This window comes from Trachurus trachurus (assembly GCF_905171665.1).
Source record: "Trachurus trachurus genome assembly, chromosome: 1".
Lineage (NCBI taxonomy): Eukaryota > Metazoa > Chordata > Actinopteri > Carangiformes > Carangidae > Trachurus > Trachurus trachurus.
The window spans coordinates 8792652-8815649 of NC_139891.1; the positions used below are offsets into that span (position 1 = coordinate 8792652).

Here is a 22998-nt window from a genome sequence, read left to right on the forward strand (position 1 = left end):
TGGCTCTGACACATTTTGTTTCTCGTTACTATTATGTGCCAGGATGTATTTTAAGGAACGACGCTATGATGCATAGATTATGTATGCAGCGTGCGTGTCATAGCAGAGACGCTGTTTAAGTTGTAAAACACGTCTCGCTGTCAGAGCTGTGAAGGTTGCTAATGTGCTGCATTGCACAAACACAACATTAACAACAACAACAGCAGCAACAAATTAGGTTGCGCGGCCAAAAAGCAGACGAGAGTAAAGGAAGCTTAAATTTGAAAATTGCCTCCTTTTCTCTCACTCTATAATAATCCTGTATTTTATCCTCATGTGCATCTGCTCATCACATTTAAAAAAAATTATTATTCCTTTTTCTTTAATTGACTCTCTGTCCATTGTTTCTGTTAGTACTGGACAGATATTTACCTCTCATGGAACCCAGACAACTACCCCGGAGTCCAGAACCTTCGCTTCCCCTCTAACCTGGTGTGGGTTCCAGACATCCTCCTCTACAACAGGTAGGTGATTGTCACATCCCTCACTCCTGTCGTTCATTTCCCATCATGCCTCCTTGCTGAATTAAATGTGAAGGCGTATTCTACATTTCATTTTTCACAAATCACATTTACATCAACCTAATCCCTATACCACTTTAATGGCTTCTTGTAAAGTTTTGAGAATGTATGGGATTTTATTGATCAGAACCACATTTCTACAGCACATGCCATAGGACACAGACTGGGATCCTTAAAGGAGACATATTATTCCTCCTTTCCACAAATTAAAATAGTTCCCAGGTGTCTTAAAGACATGTCTGTGACATGATTTGGTCAAAATACCTCAAGGATCAAACATCACAGCTCTTTTCATCCTCTCAAAACAGCCCTGTTCAGAACGGCTGGTTTCGGTGCCTGTCCCTTTAAATGCAAATGAACCACTGCTTGCCCCGCCCCTTCTATTGGTACCAGGTAGGGGTGGTATTATGCAAATTTGAATCCTAGTTACATCACTGAAAGACATCTGAGGGAACAGCTTGTAAAACCATGGATTTCAACCTACTGTATAGGGAGCCTGAACATTACAGGGTTTTTTTTGTCGATTCTCACAATTTGGAAGGCAAGACAAACACCCAAAATATATGTTAAAGGGCCTTCAAAAAGTGATATTTCTATAATAGGTCCCCTTTAAATCTCCTATAGGTTGTCCCTCAAGGTTTAAATCAGCCAAAGCCCTCAACACAATGTGATGACTGAAAGCTTTTCAACTGAGTGACTTAAAGCCAAAATAAAAGCCCCTGTCATTCTGCACACTGCTGTCATCCCCTAAGTAGCCACAGTAAATTGAATTAGGTCTACTCTTAGTAATAAGCTGTAAGATGAACTGTGTCATTAAAATTAGCAAAGTAGCTTATGGAAAAAAAAAAAAAAAATCAGCTTTTCAAGTTCAAACTAAATGAAAAGTGACCTGCAAATGACAAGTGTCATTTATGTTTGATGATTAAAAAGAAATATTCCAAGATCATAAAATGCAGAAAAATCAATCAATCATTATTGATAATTTTAAAGAATTATTAAGAATTGCAATTATTCTGTTATGTTCTGTTATAATTCACTTACACATTCAGCGACAAAAAATAAATATGTGCTAGTATAAGCTAGTTCATGGATATTACATGTAATAGTTTCCAATGTCATGAACTGGTCACTTTACTGGTGGTGTGCTCTCTGCACCACAGACATGCAGAATTCCACTGCTCAATGACTGACAGAGCCATTTGTTATTCCACCCTTTTGCATTTAAAATCACTCAGTAGTGGTACTCTCATGAATTACAGTGCTTATTTAATAAAGTATATCGACTCTAAGCAGTGGATAAAGAAAGACAAATGATGAAACCTCAGTTTTACTGCTAATTGTAACAATAGCCACCGGCAACACACATGATCAGCACGGTGGTTACTCTGTCACTGCAATGCAATTTTATTTTTTTTCCAGTTCTCCTCTGCTCCCCTCTCATCCTCTTCTCTTACCTCTTCTCCACCAATTTGTTTTCTGTTATACATGGGCAGATACTCTAGATTGCCTGGGCTCTGTTTACCCAATACCACAGTGTATGGACGTAGTCCCCAGATGAAATTTCACACATGGATACTGCCCCATTTAATGAGATGATTGAGCCGATTCCCTGTGGGAGGACATAAACCATAACTCCCAGGGGCTTTGCATCTGTTGCCGGTTGTAATGGGCAGCGCTGTAAGAGCCGGCCTACTGAGAGCACTGCGCCAACCAGTTAGACATGTCAAGAGAAATGCGTCTGTTCTCAGAAGAATTACTTTAATTTATATGCGGTGTTTAAATCATCATAATTTCATTATTCAACGTGGCTTTGAAGCAATCACACTCGCATCGAACTCTCTGTGGAGGCATTCATCTGGCTGAGCTCATGTCTTTTCATACCTTTGTCACAGAATGAGTCTTTGATAGAAAGAATGAGATCTAATCTGGAACTTGAACAGAGGTCAGTCTAACAGAACCTCTGTCCTATTCAACCTAAGCCATCCTGGCATTCTTCATTATTTTGACAGAGACGGAGCTCCTTTGCCTTTTCTCCTGTTTCTTGGCCAGCCTGAAGAGATTCAAAGAAATCAAGTTGCCGCATGTCTCCCAGATTAATATTCACAACGTGGTTTGGACCATCTCAGTTTTAAACTATTCACTGACCTTCTAAGCGCGCCAGTGAACGACTTGAGTCCTTTGTGTTTTTAGCCGTTTTGTGTGGTGTCAGTTTAGTCCTCAAACAAAAGATGCTTTCAGACAGTTATTGCATTTAAAACATGTACCCTCTACACAACAACAGCCAATGTGGTGCACCCAATGGAATAACATGACCTCACCTGGCGCAGGAGATACAGGTCTGGCTCTGATGTGAAAAACAACAAGAGGACTGTGTCTAAAGTCTCTATGACAGACTGGTATGAGAGGGAAATTGGTTTCCTTCAGAGTATTTCATAATTCATCTTATGGACCTGCAACACCAATATAAATATACACTGTACACATCTCATTACATTAAAATTCAGTAAAAATCTGACGTGCTAAAGTTGAGTCACATTATTGCAATAGCAGGCTTTCCTCACAGTTCCACACAGCAAAGTGATGGAAGACAGTTCCACCTTAATAAGCATAAATCATATTAATGTGCAGTGGGAAAGGGAATAACGAAGTGATGTGTGGTGTGCTGGGACTGTTTATGTGACTTCAACAGCTTTTTCATGTAGAGTTGCTAACTAGAAAATAGGTTGTTAGATTACTGGCTGTTATCAAACTGTCAAGCCCCAACAGAGGGTATGTAACGGGCGAGTACATATGCTGTTAATAATGCATCACTCCTTACCATGCCTCCTTACAGTAGCTCTTTCTTTCTTTCGTTCTTTTTTTTTTAACGAAAGAATCACACATTTGTAATGAGGCGATGGCAACACGATACAAGGCAGAGATGAAGTTGATTGATGGCACCGGCTTTTCAGCCCTACCTTCAAGGTGATTGAGGATTCTTAAATGGGGGGGGGGGGGGGGGGGGGGGGGGGGGGGGTGGCCGGGATGACGAATTTGCAGCTTAGCTCATGTGGAGAGAGAGAGAGAGAGAGAGACAGAGAGAGTGAGAGACAAAGGTAGAGAACAGGGAGAGTTTTGGCTGAGTAACAGGGATGATACAGAACATTAAGCAGCTTACGGTGGGGATCAGCGATCACTAACGATAACGACAATATAGTCCTGACACAGACCCAAATTGAAACTGACATTCCGTATGCATGCAGTATAAATCATGAGTGAAATCATTCGCTTCTGTTTTTATGAAGCAAGGGAGCAAATGGGTTACTAAAAATGTGTGAGATGAACACACTACCAGTCAAAAGTTTGGACACACCTTCTTATTCAACGGCCTTTCTATATACCATATATAATATACAGAATATATATAAAGTTTGTAAGTCCCATGCACAGCAACTAAGTGCTTCTTCTAGGTGCCAGCTGGTGCAGGATAAACCACAATCAAAAATTCGGGCAAATAATGGAAGTTTTTTTGAATTCATGATATATATCAACAATTTTTGATTTTTTTTATATACAAGTGGGTACGGAAAGTATTCAGACCCCTTTACATTTTTCACTCTTTATTTCATTGCAGCCATTTGCTAAAATCAAAAAAGTTCATTTTATTTCTCATTAATGTACACTCAGCACCCCATCTTGACAGAAAAAAACAGAAATGTAGAAATTCTTACACATTTATTAAAAAAGAAAAACTGAAATATCACATGGTCATAAGTATTCAGACCCCTTTACATTTTTCACTCTTTATTTCATTGCAGCTATTTGCTAAAATCAAAAAAGTTCATTTTATTTCTCATTAATGTACACTCAGCACCCCATCTTGACAGAAAAAAACAGAAATGTAGAATTTTTTGCAAATTTATTAAAAAAAGAAAAAAAAAAAAAGAAAAACTGGTCATAAGTAACCCTTTGCTGTGACACTCATATTTAACTTGCATGCTGTCCATTTCTTCTGATCCTCCTTGAGATGGTTCTACTCCTTCATTGGAGGTTACAAAAGAATTTCTGCAGCACTCAAGGTTCCTAAGAGCACAGTGGCCTCCATAATCCTTAAATGGAAGAAGTTTGGGACGACCAGAACTCTTCCTAGACCTGGCCGTCCAGCCAAACTGAGCAATCGTGGGAGAAGAGCCTTGGTGAGAGAGGTAAAGAAGAACCCAAAGATCACTGTGGCTGAGCTCCAGAGATGCAGTGGGGAGATGGGAGAAAGTTCCACAAAGTCAACTATCACTGCAGCCCTCCACCAGTCGGGGCTTTATGGCAGAGTGGCCCGACGGAAGCCTCTCCTCAGTGCAAGACATATGAAAGCCCGCATAGAGTTTGCCAAAAAACACATGAAGGACTCACAGACTATGAGAAATAGGATTCTCTGGTCTGACGAGACGAAGATTGAACTTTTTGGCATTAATTCTAAGCGGTATGTGTGGAGAAAACCAGGCACTGCTCATCACCTGCCCAATACAAAGGGCTGCAGTGATAGTTGACTTTGTGGAACTTTCTCCCATCTCCCCACTGCATCTGGAGCTCAGCCACAGTGATCTTTGGGTTCTTCTTTACCTCTCTCACCAAGGCTCTTCTCCCACGATTGCTCAGTTTGGCTGGACGGCCAGGTCTAGGAAGAGTTCTGGTCGTCCCAAACTTCTTCCATTTAAGGATTATGGAGGCCACTGTGCTCTTAGGAACCTTGAGTGCTGCAGAAATTCTTTTGTAACCTCCAATGAAGGAGTAGAACCATCTCAAGGAGGATCAGAAGAAATGGACAGCATGCGAGTTAAATATGAGTGTCACAGCAAAGGGTTACTTATGACCATGTGATATTTCAGTTTTTCTTTTTTTAATAAATTTGCAAGAATTTCTACATTTCAGTTTTTTCTGTCAAGATGGGGTGCTGAGTGTACATTAATGAGAAATAAAATGAACTTTTTTGATTTTAGCAAATGGCTGCAATGAAACAAAGAGTGAAAAATTTAAAGGGGTCTGAATACTTTCCGTACCCACCTGTATATATAGAGAGAGAGAGAAAGAGAGAGAGAATTAACTTTAGGAGCAACATGGCCACTTTTTTTTAGCAGTGTAAACACAAGTGCATCTTTGGCCACACTAGGACCAACTGACCTGTAGGGCACTGAGGAGATACTTTCCAATGCTGTTCGACCATCACTTGTGACGGGGTATACCGTATATGGCACATCAAAACTTTCAAGCCTGTGAAGTAAAAGGATAAAGCAACTTCATTAATGTGGATTAGGCTAGTCTGGAGATACAGTCATGATGTCAGTGCATAGGACATACCCACACCGATCTGTGTCTAGCGCTGTGTGTGAAAGAAATGAATGTGACATACAGTGTAAAGTGCTTTGAGTTACCTAGAGACTAGAAAGTGCTATATAAATGCAAGTCCATTTACCACTTACAGTACCGCATGGTAACATTAGAATACAGGGGGTAGTGTTGACGTAAAGTATTCATTCATGTACTTTCATCACTTGTTGTGTGTAGAGGTGAGTGCTATACATCGTGAATGCCAATGAGGAGTGGATGTCCAAAGCGCCTGTGCCCTCCATCATGATTGTAAGATTCTTGTGTCTTGCTGTTTCCAACCTATTCACAGCAGCTGTAAACATTCTAAACACGGTTGGCTCTTCATATTATCTTGTTTATTTCATGCATAGCCTAGTATTTAGAACCTCTGGATCAAGCAACCTTGCCTGGGGTGGTCCCCTTCCTCAGCCAAGCCTGGGAGGGGAGCTTGCAGCTGGGGGTTGGGTGTGAGAACTGGCTCTGCAGGCATGGGTTGGCAGCTACAGGGAGCTCAGGAAGTGGGAAGGCGCTGAAGGTCACAAGCCTCAGGCTGCTATGTTGGAGACTTCTCTGCACAAGAAGAAGGGTGACCCTATGTGACTGCATGTCTCTTGTTGTGTATGCTTATGCAGCAAACAGCAAGGAGAACCTTCTCAGACTCTCTGGTAGGTCCAGGAGTTCACAGCCTGGGAGCTACAGGCATGTTGTTTTATCGTTATGTAGTTAGGACAAAGATCAATTTGGACGTGTTATTTTAGGGTGGCAGTTGCCCCACATCAACAAAGGTCTGGGTTTGAACCAGCTGCCTCGGGTCTGTGTGGAGTTGGTATGTTCACTGGGGGTTTCCTCCCACAGTCCAGACACATGCAGGTGTTTATGGGGGACACTACAGGAGAATAGGGTAAAAATTTTAACCTACAGATATCACCATGAAGCTTCCCAAGTTTATCAGTTACATTAAGACAAATATTTTTTGTATTACAAGTTTTGTCAAATTTTATGTTCAAATAGGCTATAAATGAGGCAATATCTAATGAAATATGTGCTAATTTGCATACATTTCCAGAACAGAAATCTGAACAATGGATAAAGCCACTTTCAAAATTATTGTTTTATTTTGTTGACATATTTGAGTCATACGTTTTTACAGAGAGGATTTTGGATATCTCTTTTTATCAGTCTGTAAATGAGAAAATACTGTCACCAGCCCTAAAAAATCTAATTTCGCCATTTTTTTAGGAATACAATGTTGTATAAATCAGGCTGTGAATGATATATCAACAATCCCCTCTGTAAAAGCCTTCAGAACATAGAAAGGGATCAAACTGGAAGGTTTGGTGTCTGTAAGTGCTGCTGAAGTGGAGATTTCAGGCGAGTCTGAGGAAAAACACATTTTTAGGAAACAGCCTTTAAAGACTTGTACTGTAAAATTCCTGTAAATTGTACTTTTACGATTGGTTGCGGATACGGAGGAAATGACAATTTTTGGAGCCTACATAATTGCTCAGGAGAGAGAGAGCTTTACAATGATACCTGACATGACATGGGTCAGACAACAGGCACAGCACAGTATGTCACAGTAGCATGTTAACCTTTGATGAATTTAGGAGGAATCTACTGATGAAAGAGACAAAATGAAGTAAAATAACCACCTTAATGTGGATTTTCTACCATTTCTTTTGACTTTTCTGGAAGAATACATGTTAAGGTAGAAAAATAGCACAAAATTTCAAAATTGATCAGTGCATGTTTTTGCCTGTAGTGTCTCGCCTTATGTGAGCTTCCATGGTCCTTTCCAGGGTGTAGCCTACTGTCTGGGATTGGCTGCAGCCTCCCCTGCCACCCTCAAAAGGATGTGTATATCTTATGGGTGGAGGTTATTTCACTTGCTGAGTTTTAATTATTCTTATATAGTTTGTTATCCGGTCCTTCAGTCTCTCTGAGGTACAGTAGCTAAAAATGTGGCATGATGGTGTGCGATCTAAAAGGTAGACAGCTGTATGTTCTCTGTGTTCCCATTCCAACCCAGCAACAAACATACACTCTTGTCAGATGAATAATAAAGGAATGATTTGTCCCAACCCATGCAGGCATAATTCTGAATATTTCACCATTTACAGACACTTGGGAAGATGGCACACACAAAGAGCCTTTGACTTTTCCACTTTCATTGTGCGTCTTACGTAAATAATGTAAACCGTGTCCAGCTGTTTACATGTAGAGATGGTTTTGCTTGTGCATTCAGACTACACGGTGACATTTTCTTATCTACTTTGAAAGCATCTCTTGATGGCGGTGTTGTTATACATATTGCAGGATGTTATTACAGGAATTAAATGTAAATGTGTGTTATGCCATTTCATTGTGCAATGGGGATGAGGATGAGTTGTGTATTCAGCCGGGGCTTTGAATGAGGGGAGAGGCTTTCTGGTTATTTGTATAAGGGAATATTATGCAGGCCTTTGTTTATTTCTTCTTCTCCAGGAGCACACTTAAAGAAATATGTCTCTTTCTATGAGAGGTTCCTGAGTGGTTTCAGCAGGCCAGTCACTTCTACCTCTGATTATCTCCTGTTGTTTTTCTCCCCTACTGTGAAATCATCCTTTTGACAGCATTTATCTCTATTGAAAAAGAAAGCATGGCATTTTCTTTCAGATTTGTTTTTCATTTAATGGTGACATTAAGTTCTTAGAATCACAATGGTGGACAAAAGGTCTCCATTGGGATTCAATGCCTTTGTTGTGCCCTTATCTTTTCCACATGGCATATGACCTTTTGGAAACATGCTCTACTTGGCGATGTGATTAAAATGAGGTTAAGGCTATGCATCGAGGAGTTCACGGTGATGCTCATGTGAGCTCGCAATTGATTTAGCCACGGTGTGTATATATGCATGCAAAAGGTTTACCAAACTGTTTTGAAACACTTTCTTATCCAGACACTGGCTGAACTTTCACTTAAAACTATGGACTTCATGTTCACCATTCAGTGTATTTGCATTTGTGTTTTGATCAATGTTTTTTTGAATAGGAAATTAAACCTCTCTCATTTGAAATGCTAATACCAGCCATTTAGTGCACGTTAGGTAGATGTTTTCCAGATATCATTACAAGACCAAATGCTAATTTAGCTCATTTATTCCCAGCAATGGATAAAAGCAGAGGCAGTTGTTTTAAAGTATCCTCACGACCTCTTTGTTTTCACTGCGCAGTGAAAAGAGTTATTAGATTTAGATTATTGATACAGAGGCTATAAGTCTGCATTGAGTAAAGTGTTGTCTTGTTATATGCCTCCTGGGCTCAGTCCCAGTGCACTTTACTAAAATTTATGTTGTACTTGTCTAACAAAGAGACTCGGGGAAGAGTTTCAGCTTCCTCCTCACTTTCTCCCTCCGCCTCCACTTTCCTACTGTAATTGGTAGAAATGTACTAACGGACAGTAACAGATGATGGTGTGAGTCAGACTATTGTCTGGCACTAGATGAGCACTCATTCAATGTTCAAATTGAGCTGCATTCAGTCCACTGTGTACCTCACTCAGTGGTTTTATGGGGGTCACTGCAGATTGAAAGATATGAATAAATGCCATACAAAACAGGTTCTGGTGAAATGAATGAATACTCTGCCATCACGGGGAGCCTTTTACTGCCTCATTACAGTTATATTTGCAGTCCAATATGTTCTTTTTTTTTCTTTCATCAGCTCCTCTATTTGTTCCATTATTCAGTGTAAAACCAGAACAGGACTCACTGGCGCACTGGTACTTTGAGCTAAACGCTGATGTCAGCTTTCTGACGTACTCACAGTGACATTTGTCATCCTCACCATCTGAGTTCATCATATCGTATCACAACATGCTTACATTTGCTAATTAGCACAAATAAGTACAGACAGGGCTCAAGGGAATGTCATTTGTTTTTCTGGTATTTCAAATTCTTGGGTTTGATGATAAAAGGTTTAGAGTAGAGGACCAGGAAAATAATTACAATTCACTCTGCGGGGGGGTGTAGCTGTCTGTCCAAATAGTGGTCGAGATATTTCCTCAGCAAAAATGTTAATGTTACGGTAGGAAGAGGATCAGAATCAGAGGACTGTGGCTAAAAGGTAATGCACAGATTTCAATGACAGTTTATGGCAGTAAGATTATGCACAAAATGACCTAATTTCTTTTGGGCATCTGCAAAGTGTTTCTTTTCTTAATGAATACTGCTTAATTGAATGTGGTCTTTTGAAACATGTCCCTCTTGTTCAAAGCATTCAGCTAACCAGGATGAAATATTTCTATGCCTATTTTAACTGTGCTACGGCCCTGACTCTCCTTGACGATCATGATAACGACCATGAGGACATCTGTTCTCAGATATGTGCAGCCGTTAGCTTTTTATTCTCCGACAGAAAAATACGAATGTAGTCATTTCCCCGAGGCTTATATTTGTCCTTGTGAGAAATGTGTAATTTTCTGATTATGATGCCTGTTCTTCTGAATGAACATGATGCCTGTGTTTTTGAAGGACATCTTGATGGCAGACAACTAAGTTTGTTTACCATGATCAGTTCAATTAAACAGTCTGGCTGTATCCACACTAATCCCCCTTGTATATCGATGTCACCTTCATGCTCACCTGCCGTTCATTGTTGCATTCCTCTGCTTTTACCTTTGTACTTTCAACTCTAGCTTTGAAACTTCTCTCTCTGGTTTTTTCTCCTAAGTCTTTCTCATTCTATTGAACTTGACCTTTAAATGCTGCATTTATATTTTAACGCCACATCCAAACGTTCTTCTCTCCCTGCAGTGCTGACGAGAGGTTCGATGCTACGTTCCATACAAATGTGCTGGTCAATGCTTCAGGATCGTGCCAGTACATTCCACCAGGTGACACATTTCAATATATTTTTCAGTATCCTCTTCTCTTTCACTGGATGGATCAGTTTCTCTGCTCTTAACATTGTTGTTTAATCCTAATCATCATTTAACAATAGTCGACACAAACATCCTCAGCACTGTTATAATATAATTAAGACATTATCATGTCTGCTTTTCCCAGTAAGCAGATCTTTAGGGTGAAATGTTTTTGTCGTCTGGTTTACGTGCACCTCATCTTATTATAATATTCGTCTTCATCTTCTCTTATCATAGGACTGGCAACAAGCTGACTGAGACACAGGCACTGAATGATGCACAACCTGCGTATACAGCCATCTAATTTGTACTTTCCAGTAAAATTGTTTTATTGCAAACCAAAACCATGGTAACCAGGTTTTGATTGTGGCACACCATTAGTGAGGCTGAGATCGCTGTGCCTGAGTCATTTAACTACTTTGGTTTCTTCTGTTTTGCATTGAATTTGTCAGTAAATTAGTCTTCCCTGACAAACAGAGTTTAGACTTATGTTGGGATTTTACATTAATTTGATGAATTGCACTGTGTTACATCAGAAATAGTTTTGCTCAAGTGTTTTTGACATGTTTTCCTCTATTTGGTCTGACTGACACATAACAACACACAATATCACATTATTTTTAAGATTATAGTGTCAGACAAGGTGTTTAACTCTGAAATTTGAAATGCAGAAATTGACTTTGAATAAAACTAATAATGCAAGTAACTATTCACAACACATCCAAATTAATTAATGATTTAGTTTCAAAGGTATCTTCTCCCAACACGTCTCTTCAGGAATCTTAAAGAGCACCTGTTACATCGATGTACGGTGGTTCCCGTTTGATGTGCAGAAGTGTGACCTGAAATTTGGCTCGTGGACTCACAATGGCTGGCTGCTGGATCTCCAGATGATGGATGTAGACATCTCCACCTACATACCCAACGGAGAGTGGGACCTTGTAGGTAAGAAGGATGAGTGACAGGCAAATTAAGACACATTCAGGTGCACAACACCAGTACAACAAAATTAAAGGAAAGCGGCAGCATGACCTGCAAGTTTTTGTGCATTTTAGCCTTAAAGTGGTCATTTGAAACAAATTAACAATGCTTGCCCTGCCCCATCCCTTCTACTGGTACCAGGTAGGGGTGGGGTTATGCAAATTACATCACTGCAAGCACCCAAATATATGTTAAAGAGCCTTCAAAAAGTGATATTTCCATAATATGTCCCCTTTAAATTGGCTGTTTGATACAGAAAACTTGGTAGAAAAACAAATAGAAAAGCCTCTGCATGCTGATATAATATGTGAGGCTTAAATTACTGAGTCATGGTTGTCTGCCTCCACCAACCAGCCAAGTTGCAGGAAATATGTTCAACATGTCAAATATGGCACAGCGTTGTATAACGGCCAGAGGTGTTTTTGCATAACAACGTGATGTCACATTGAAGTGGAACGTTCATATAAAATGTCATCATTTCTTTAATCTTACTTGACGTTTGTGTTAAATTGTGTCATTCTGAATTTATACATTTTGGAGTTACACCCAAAAAGTTTGTGTTGCAGTGACCTTGACCTTTGACCTTTGGCGTTCAAACTCTAATCAGTTCATCCTTGAGGCTACACGTGTTTGTGCCAGATTTAAACAAATTCCCTTCGGGTGTCACTGAGATGTCGCGTTCTTGAGAGCGGGACCGACGGACAGATGGACAGCACAAAAATATTAAAGCCTCCGGCCCAGGCTGTCGTCGGCGTGGAGGCTTAGTGAGGTGTGAGGGCTGATGCTGGGATGGATTATAAATACATGTGAGTATCTGCCTGAGCATCAAATTGATTTTGAAAGCCTGACAAAGAGTCTGACAAAGAGACATTAAACATCTTCATGTCATATCGCAGGGAGTTAAGACATCCAGTTCCTGTTCCAGCTCTGACAGCAGGTGCTTCAGTAACATCAGCCTCCTGCTAAGATGCCACTCTCACTGACACCTTCATGTCTATGTCAAAGAGCGCTGATACACTGGAGAGTATTGCAGCTGTTCAGCTGTTTCGTGCTTCCTGCTGATGAATTCATACTGTAGACTCTGATAGACTTTGATTATATACATTTATCTCATAAAAAAGGATCATTAAAGGAGAACTGCGGTCATTTTCTAAATAACGCTCTACAGCTCTAGGTCCCCGAGTGCTACCATAGGAAAAGCCCAGAGAAAAATATGTGCAGCCCGGACCTAGCTGCTAGTTGCGCAACATTGCAGTTAAACAGCGAAGTAATGGGGGCAGAACTTTAAAACCGTGACTTTGGCCTCTATTATGCTCAAAATATCACTACACATGCTTTGCAACATCCACCAGTTCCTTACCACACAACACTGACTGTGCATAAACTCCGTTAATATGAGAGAGCAGTGCTACATGTGTGTTTTTGTCACGTAGCTCTGTTCATGCTGACTTTCTTGGTAGACCTTACTAGTCAACTGTCGAGCAAATGCCCAGTCTGCATGGGTGCAGAAAGTGGAAGAAGGAGAATCCGATGTTGAAGAGATGGAAGAACATTTTGAATTTGATGGTTGTGCGTGTTTATTCTAACCAGAATATACAGATGAGGAGCAGTCTGCATTGATATGGAAACAGTCCCAAGCTCTACAGTAAGGTCTACTAAGGAAGCCAGCATGAACAGAGCTACGTGACAAAAACACACATGTACTGTAGCACTGTTCTCTCAGAATTTACTTTATGCACAGTCAGTGTTGTGTGGTAAGGCACTGGTGGATGTTGCAAAGCATGTGTAGTGATATTTTGAGCATAATAGAGGCCAAAGTCACAGTTTTAAAGTTCTGCCCCCATTACTTCGCTGTTTAACTGCAATGTTGCACAGCTAGCAGGAGGAGAGCTAGGTCTGGGCTGCACATATTTTTCTCAGGTCCTTTCCCATGGTAGCACTGGGGGACCTAGAGCTGTAGAGTGTTATTTAGAAAATAGTGAATAGTGTTATTTAAAATGTCTCCTAGATTGGGAGCTGGTGCGTCACTCAGCCACTCCCTATCTAAAGATGGCTTTCGGCCACTCGTGAGCTTAAAATTATAAGGTTCTATCTCCATTTTTTTCAAAATTGAGTTTTTTGCATAATATCATGCATTAGTGGTCTGTTAATGCCTGTGTGGTGTTATTTTTAAATTTTCAACATTTTTTAAATTAGTAATTCATAAAATAAAAAGGTTCTATCAACCAAAACACAAGCCGAGTTGGAATTTTGATGCTCAATATCTCGGAACTACCCAAAACGGAGATAGAACCTTATAATTCTAAGCTGACCGCAATTCTCCTTTAACTAAGTAACACTAGATGAAGCATTGGCAGTTCCTGTCGCTCTCTCCTGGTTCCTCTGCTTCCTCCTACAGTTCAAAGACATGCACTCTAGGTTGACTGGTGACTCTAAATTGTCCATAGGTGTGAATATGAGTGTTTGTGTGTGTTGTTGGTCTAAAATGTGGCCCCTATGATGGACCCCGGCCTCGTCCTCTGTCAGCTGGGATTAGCTTGAGCCAATCCCATCTGACAAAGGCCGAGGCCAAAACATGTTTCTGCCAAAACATCTCAAGCCATTATTCACTGCTGTGACTCAGGAAAGGGGAGGTCGTGGGCACACTTACAGTTTGAATGTAAGAATGTGTTCCTGCCAAAGTACGATATAAAGCATCTATCTATGTGTGAATTAATTTTGGGGAAAGAAGCCAAAACACAACTGGGTGTTTTAGGTCATTCTGTCTCCAGGCATATGGGTGCTCTTGAAGGTGAAGTGGTTGTCTAGACAAAATGATGCAGCTGGGCTCATTTGCACAGAGATAAAGGGTGCAACTGCAATGTCTTGATTTTGTCAGAATATATTAAATTGAAATATATAAAAAACCTCCACTCCTACCTGCCCAAATAATAAATAGATAAATAAAGTTCTTTACTGTGAAGTCAGTAAAATCTGGAAACTCAGATAATTATGGGACAATGTGCTGAGTGATTCAAATCATCTCATTTTGTTGTTGTTGATAGAGCATGGCTGAAAATAATACGGTTGAAAATAACATTGTAATTTTCATGATTTCCCACCTTGTTTCTTTCTTGGTCCTTGCCTCTCAAACTCTGTCTGCTCTGCCCTTTGTCTGTCCTTTCCCTAGAAACACAAAAAGAAAGAGATTGACAAAAATTGAAGATAAGATATATATCCTTAATCCTAATTTATCCCAAATAAATATCCTGGATACTACTCTCTTCTCCTCTTTCTGTCTTGTTTACCATCCTCTCTCTGTGTGTGTGCAAATGAAGAACTCTCATCATCTCCAACCTAATTTTGTGTGTTAATCAGAGGGCAACAGACGAGTTCATATTCATACACACACACACACACACAAACATACACACACACAAAGTCACTGGCCCCAGCTGGCTGGGGGAATGGAGGGGGAAGCCATGGGTGTGTGTGGTGACAGCTGGCCCAGGGATGGTTCACTTAATTCAGGCACAGCCAGGCGGCAAGCTGGCCAAGAACACACACTGTCCTGGTGCCTCAGAACATACCCATGCCCATGCCAGCGAATACACACACACACACACACACACACACACACACACACACACACACACACACACACACACACACACACACACACACACACACACACACACACACACACACACACACACACACACACACACACACACACACACACACACACACAGGCAGGATGTGGCGGTTGCATCTGCAGGTCGGCAATCCATCAAATTAATAGATGGCCTACAAAAGCTATTTCTCCACAGTGTTCAGGTGACACAGTTTAAATGATATAAAATTGAATCTGTACAATTAATGTGAATTGAATTTCCAAGGGAATGAACACTACACACACAAACACACACACCCTCTCTGGGTTAAAATCAAGTTTGTTTTTCCCAGAACGAGTTTTGTATTTTGAATATGTTGCTGATTAAGCATCAAGGCTTCAGAATCATTTAACACTGCAGCTGATGCAGACGGCTGTGCAGTGATGCTTGAACCATAATCAAATCCACAGCGTTTGATTTTCACTCACCAGTATTTGTTGACTGACGCACAAGTGACTCTCTCACACACAGAAACACACAAAAACACTGAGCGTGCTGATTGTTGACTTTGATGAGAGTTTAAAAGGTCAACACACAAAGTTAACTCTAACTCTAGTACACTTTGAAGTGATTGTGCATGTGAAATCTATCAGCTTCCTGCTTCTCACTCAGAGTTTCATCATGGCTTTGAATAGAATTAACTGAGATTATAAGCTCTGTGGTGCTTGTGAGTGATTTGTAATTGTATTTGGAGGTCTAGTGGGGTAGTATAATGTCGAAGCAAAATATAATTGATTGCAAAGTTCACATCTAAATAAGTCCAAAAACAGTTTGATATCATATCAAACTGTTTTTGGATTTTCCTATTAATTGGTATGACTTCCTACAACCCACTAAAGCAACAAACTGCAGCCAATGAGCCACAGATTCACTTTGTTTTCAAAAAGGAACCTGTCCTTTGACAACAGCATTAAAGTTGCTATAGAAAACATTATTTATGACTTAAAAGCACAAAGTTCAGGACCTGGGGCTTGACAGTGGTCGTCTGTCTAGCAATAACCAGAGCTGTGCTCCGTTGTGCTTTTCAATTTCGCTAAAATCTGTCGTCATGCACAAGGTGAAACAGTGTTGAAGTCATTTTTATATTAAAAGGTTGCTTCATGTCATCGGCGTATTATGTACGGTATTAGTTTAGAGTGCTTTTGTTGTTTTCCAGTGACAAGCTGCTTCCCACATACTTACCAAGAAAGTAATTTATGGTAAAATCCTAATATTCCCCAAAAGCATCTAGTGCAGAAACATTTGTGTGCAGGTTAAGTTTGAAATTTCACCTGCTGATGCAGAAAATGTAGATTAAACAATCTATTTGAAAGAACAAAGTAGTAAACAATGTTAGTACTTGGTTTAAAGACTGTTAGATAGAGAAACATTTATCGAATGAATGACCCCCATTTGTTATTTAATTTAATTTCAATGAAATTGAATTAAACTGGTGACTTTCTGCTCGTAAAGCTCCAGTTTTAACCAGAAACCACTGCAGACTTAATAGATAATGACAGTTAATTGCTCCTCCGTGCTAAGCAAACTTAACACTTACGCACTTTTGAATCAGTACACCACAGCTGTGAAGGGGTGGCTTATTTACTGTGTCTTTGAGGTGTATTGAGCCCAGCAGAGCAGGATGCTGGACCTTTATTCCATAACTGTGTGTCTTTGACCTCTAATGATCTCCTCCCACCTCTCCATTCACCCCGCAGGTGTTCCAGCTAAGCGTAATGAGCTGTACTATGACTGCTGTAAAGAACCCTACCCCGATGTGACGTTCACAGTCACCATGCGCCGCAGGACACTCTACTACGGCCTCAACCTGCTCATCCCCTGTGTGCTCATCTCTGGTCTGGCTCTGCTGGTCTTCCTGCTCCCTGCTGACTCGGGAGAGAAGATCTCACTGGGTACAGAGCAGAACGCACAGATCAGTACACACCCTGCAACCAAACACACACACACACACACACACACACACACACACACACACACACACACACACACACATTCCCTAACAGTAACACAAAGGGACAATGATTCATGATTATAATCATACATGCAGACAAAAATGTCTCTCTCCCCAGCCTCGGTGATCTCACACACCAGGTGCTGACGCATTTGCTAACCCAGCTATTTGTCATGGCTCTATGCTAATCCTGACATTACGGCTGTGAATTAGCATTTATGTTGGATTCTGTTCATTTACTGGATGAATAAAAGCTTCGTTACAAACGACACACCTGGACCTGAAAATGCCAGGTTGATTCTAAATGCCATTCAGCGAGACAGGGTCAGAGTAAATATATAAGTGTGAGTGTTCCCTCGAGGGAAGACAAAAAAAAAAAAAAAAAGAATATTTGAATATGAATCACAGCTGTTTCCACATTTTTTGAATCAACCTGCTGCAAGTCATCATTAAAGAGAAGACAAGTCTACAATGAAAGGTATTTTTTTTCCTTTGTGTTTCCGTTCTGCTCATCTTTGTCTACTGTCTCTTTTCCCCCAGGCATCACAGTGCTGCTGTCTCTAACCGTGTTCATGTTACTGGTAGCAGAGATCATGCCTGCCACCTCAGACTCTGTTCCTCTGATTGGTAAGACACTTGCCTGTCTATGCTAATTACTGCTCTTTTTAATGATCTCTTGACTTTGAAACTGATGGAAAAGACAGAATAACAATTACCTAAAATAACTAGATTTGAGTTTGTGAGTGCTTGATGGCAAATATTGTTTTTGTTTTTGTTCTGTGTGCAGATGAATGTCCTCAATACAACACACCCAAATGCATACAGACACACTAATGGACTCTTTGGAGCACAAAGCTATTTGCACATTCGCACATTTTATTAATAATAATATGTAAAGCACATAAAAAACTGAATGGAGTATTTTCTCATCCAGGAGTGGATATGAATACAAAATGTCTGGATGGAAAATATAACACTATCAAACACCTTGTTAGGAAAGCTAACATTAACTGTATTGTTTACATTTCAGCAAGCATGCTAATTAGGAAGCTTTATTTTATTTAAGTTTTTGTTTGTTTTGCCCTTGAATAGATGCAGGGTACAGCTGTTCTCCTCTGTTCTCATTGTTTGTGCTGTGCTAGGCTAACAAACCAATTGCAACGTCCATTCTTTTAATGTTGTGTCATGTAGGTATGGGAGAAAGTTATCAAGAAAAAAAAGGCCTTTATCTACTGGGTTTTATAGGAGACACATTATGCCCCCTTTCCACAAATTAAAATAGTTCCACATGGATTTCAACCTAGGGAGCCTGAAAATTACAGATTTGTATGTCAATTCTCACATTTTGGGAACTGGAAGGCAAAACAAACACCAAATATATGTTAAAGAGCCTTCAAAAAGTGATATTTCCATAATATGCCCCCTTTAAAGGTAAGCTGAGGTAATGCAGACCTGAGAACTATACACCAGTCGTACAACTCTAAGTTACACAAAACAATTAGCCTATACTTTAAAATGACTTTTTGTGTGAACACATCACAGTGTAGTTCTTCTGACCATCATACTCGGCCGTCCATCTCACTGGGCAACCAGAGGAAGATGCTCTTGAAGAAGAAGGCAGATGGTTGCTATGTGTGTCACTGAGATGCATGATGATGTTCCTTTTTCATCTTTGTCTAGAGTTTAGCACTACATTCACTCATGATGTGTGGATGAGAAGTCGCTCCATTCATTCCTGCTTGCTATGTTGTCATTAGTCAGCCTGACTGTCCCTGTCTACCTGTGGCTGCTGAACCCACACCAAGATTTTTTTTTTTTTCTAAACCCATTGGATTTCATCCTATTTCACATTCCAGCCAGACTCCAGCTGACCTTCATCCTGACCCAAACCCTGTGGACATGCTAGATAGTTTTGCAGTTTGGTTGCTGGGTCAGTGTGGAGGTATCTCCTCATTAGCAGACAGACAGATAGAGGAAAACTGATGAGTACACCAAGAATAATTTACCCAGCAGGCAGTTGGCCTTGTTGGGTTGTGCTTTCTAAAGAACAGCTGAATGAACTGCTGAGATATTCACTCCTCATATTTACACTGCAGGGCAGTTTATGCAGGAACATTTTCATTCCGCGCACAGACTGACAGATATGATGTTGTCGGGTAAAGGGGCTGAGCCCGGGAGATTGCTGATGCAGGATGTGGAGATCATGCTAAGTGTACAACACAAAGAGTAGCATTGTATAAGAGCGGAGTGATAAAGAGCAGAGGAGACAAGGCAGTCGGCCATGAGACGAGAGGGGAGGCTGCAGACAGAGATGATGCTCAGCTTCATTTGGCAGCTCAGTGACATAAAACGAAGCCATTAGCAAACTTGCCTTTGCTGGAGTAGTCATATTAACACAGTGCAGATGGAGCAGAACTGATAGATCGAAGCCAAACTAAAAACCTCCTCAGCATTCGCAGCATTCGCTCCGACAGGTTTTCACACAGCTGCCATTATTGTTTGTGGAAATGTATACGAGTGATTGGCCCTCCTTTCTGTGAGGTCGCCGCCATCGCAGCTGGGTCCAAAATGAGAAATGAGGGAAACGTCTTATGTTTGTGTGTGCGACAGGGCCAGTGTGCTTGTCATGCACATGTCATGCATTTTCCATTTCTCTGTGGCTTACGGTGCCTTCGAGCCAGAGTGTGTGTTTTGGTTGGTTTTGTAGATTAGAAAAACAAAATGTTAGTCATTCTCCATCCAACCCCCTGTGGTGTTCTGACCTCAGGTCTGTTGACAGGGATAAACTCCCCATTGAATAACCAACTGACAGTTGGTGCTGCCAGAATATCATGCTCACCTCTCATGTTTCCTTCTCATATGTAATATTATTATTATTAGTCATCAGATCATAATATTGTACATAATTCAATCTGCACATGATGGCCTGTAAATTAATTATGTATATTGTTTATTAGTGTTGGCAGGGTATATTTTGTATATTAAATATGGGTAACACTTTATAATAAGTACACATTATTAAGCATTAATAAATACTGAATTCCTCAAAATGCATGAATACTCAGTATGTATAAATACAGTTAGTGCTTATCAATGATGAGTAAAACATTTTTAACTGTTTATAAACTACATACTAATGAGTATTCATGTGCTATACTGTAAATGATGAACTTAGTATTTAATGCTTAATAGTGTGTACTTATCATGAAGTGTTACCTAAATATGGATTCCTTTAGTATCATTTCACTTGTATGATTATTGTTATTTATGAATTGTAATATTTTAAATGGAGTAATGTAACTTAACAATGTTCCACTGGGGATTAATTAAGTATTTCCAGTTCTGTCTCTGATATGTAGATATGAGCTTTTAATTGAGAATTCACTGTTTAATTTCAGATAATGAGTTATGAATTCTTCCTCTGTGTTCATTGTTCTCTATCCCACACTGCTGGTGTTTATTTACATGTTCTTCTCCTCTACAGCTCAGTACTTTGCTAGCACCATGATGATAGTGGGCCTGTCTGTGGTGGTAACAGTCCTGGTACTACAGTTCCATCATCATGACCCACATGGAGGGAAGATGCCTAAATGGGTATGTTAGCATTTTATCTTTATACTTAATCTTCATCATAAACAATTATCAAATAACCATGTTCACATATTTGGACAGTCAACTGTGAATCAGGGCTATTTGCCGGAGTATTTAGTTGACATTTTTTTAAACATTCACAAATGTTTGAAACACAAAGATTTGACTAAAAGCAAGCGGGTGTGAACACAACACTTAATTATATCTATTTGTAATTTGCAGCATTTATTAAAAGGTTTTATTTATTGTAAGGTTGAGTTAGTAAATGTTGGTACAGTAGGACATAAAAACATTGTGGATCATCACCTACATAAATCTTGACATATTTAAAGGGATAGTTCAACATTTTGGCAAATTAGCCCATTGCCATAATCCCTATAGTCATAGCAGTAGGTTCGTTACCTTTAATTGTTGGTGCAAGCTGTTTTTAGAACGGCGGAGCAGAGCCGCGAGCTGCTCAGAGCTACGCTACGGAGGCTAATGGAATTTCTTGGTTTCCCTCATCAAACTCATCAAATACACAATCCAACAACTCAAAAACACTCTCATGGACAAGTTGTGACCTGCACATTCACCACGCTATGAAATAATAACGGAACATTACGAGACAGAGTTGTTTTTGAGGTAAATGCAGTGACTGCTTGCCGAAAAACTGCCCTCGACGGGAATGCACATCTGCCGTTTTGCATGAATTTAACTCAAAACGTTTGTTTTTGGAGTTGTTGGATTGTGTATTTGATGAGTTTGATGAGGGAAACCAAGAAACCCCATGAGCCTCCGTAGCGTAGCTCTGAGCAGCTCGCGGCTCTGCTCCGCCGTTCTAAAAATAGCTTGCACTGACAAATAGTGATAACGAATCTACTGCTGTGACTAAAGGGATTATGGCAATGGGCCAATTTGCCAACATGTTGAACTATCCCTTTAACTCTTGCAGAAAGAAAAGAGAAACAATGACATTTCTACTCTTCTCTCTATTTGCTTCTGTTTTTGTGTTTCATTATCATTCATCATCTGTATTCTAACACAACCTCTCCTGCCTTTTCCCACCTCTCTCTCCCCCGACTCCCTGCGTCCTCTTGCTTCTTTACCCAGGTTCGAGTCATCCTCCTCAACTGGTGCGCTTGGTTCCTCCGCATGAAGAAGCCTGGAGAGGAAAGCAAATCAGCCGTGAGCTCCAGTAGCCCCCCGAACTACAAATACACCCACCCCTCCCCTCACCACACCAGCACCAGCAGCATTCCGATGAGCACCATTCCCGGCCAGGCGTCCACCCAGTCGACCACGACCAACGGGAGCATGAACCTGTACTTCGGCTACCACTCGATGGGCACAGACAGCCCCGCTTTCCCACCCAGCACCGACTCGGGTGTGGTGGTGTGTGGCGGCGGTGGAGGAGGAGGAGGCGGCGGTCATCCTAACGGTTCATCCCCGCACGACATCCACCACTCGGAGCCGACCCGGACTTTGCTGCTGGAGCAGGTCCCCGAAATTTCCCACATCCTGGAGGAAGTGCAGTACATTGCGAGGCGCTTCCGGGAGCAGGACCAGGGAGAGGCCATCTGCAGCGAGTGGAAGTTTGCGGCGGCGGTGGTGGATAGGTTATGCCTGGTGGCCTTTTCGCTCTTCTCCATCATCTGCACCTTCACTATTCTCATGTCAGCTCCCAATTTCATCGAGGCTGTGTCCAAAGACTTCACATAAGGCTGACGTCCTGATGAGAGAAGCAGAGGCAAGGCTATGGTTAAAAGGAAAAGAAAAAGAAATCCAGACACAATTAGAACTGAGCCACATAAGCCTCCCTGCCTCTGCTGTGTGACCTATAGTACCACGAGATCCAGATGTTTTAAGTGTTACAAGTAACAGTAGAACCGAACCTTTCCCTCTTTCTTCACGTGTTTGTCAGTAACACCTGGGTGTTTTGGGGTGATGTGTTTTAACCATTTCAGGACGCCTCTCATAGAATATGCCAGTAGGATGTCGAGGCTGCATACTGTAGTTAAATAATGTAATAAACTCACACTAA

The 22998-nt window shown here is 40.7% G+C and overlaps 1 protein-coding gene across 1 annotated transcript in view; it reads left to right on the top strand.

Moving 5' to 3' along the window:
• LOC310984093 (neuronal acetylcholine receptor subunit alpha-7-like) overlaps positions 1–22676 on the top strand; it is a gene marked incomplete at both ends in the record, with an annotated part of 56867 nt that extends 34191 nt beyond the window's left edge. The window contains 7 exons of the mRNA XM_083969201.1: positions 394–503; positions 10693–10772; positions 11577–11744; positions 17131–17325; positions 17925–18011; positions 20869–20978; positions 22068–22676. Of these exons, the coding sequence (XP_083825327.1) occupies positions 394–503; positions 10693–10772; positions 11577–11744; positions 17131–17325; positions 17925–18011; positions 20869–20978; positions 22068–22676 (1359 nt within the window). The remainder of the gene's footprint in view (positions 1–393; positions 504–10692; positions 10773–11576; positions 11745–17130; positions 17326–17924; positions 18012–20868; positions 20979–22067) is intronic.
• Between the last annotated feature and the right edge of the window lie 322 nt (positions 22677–22998).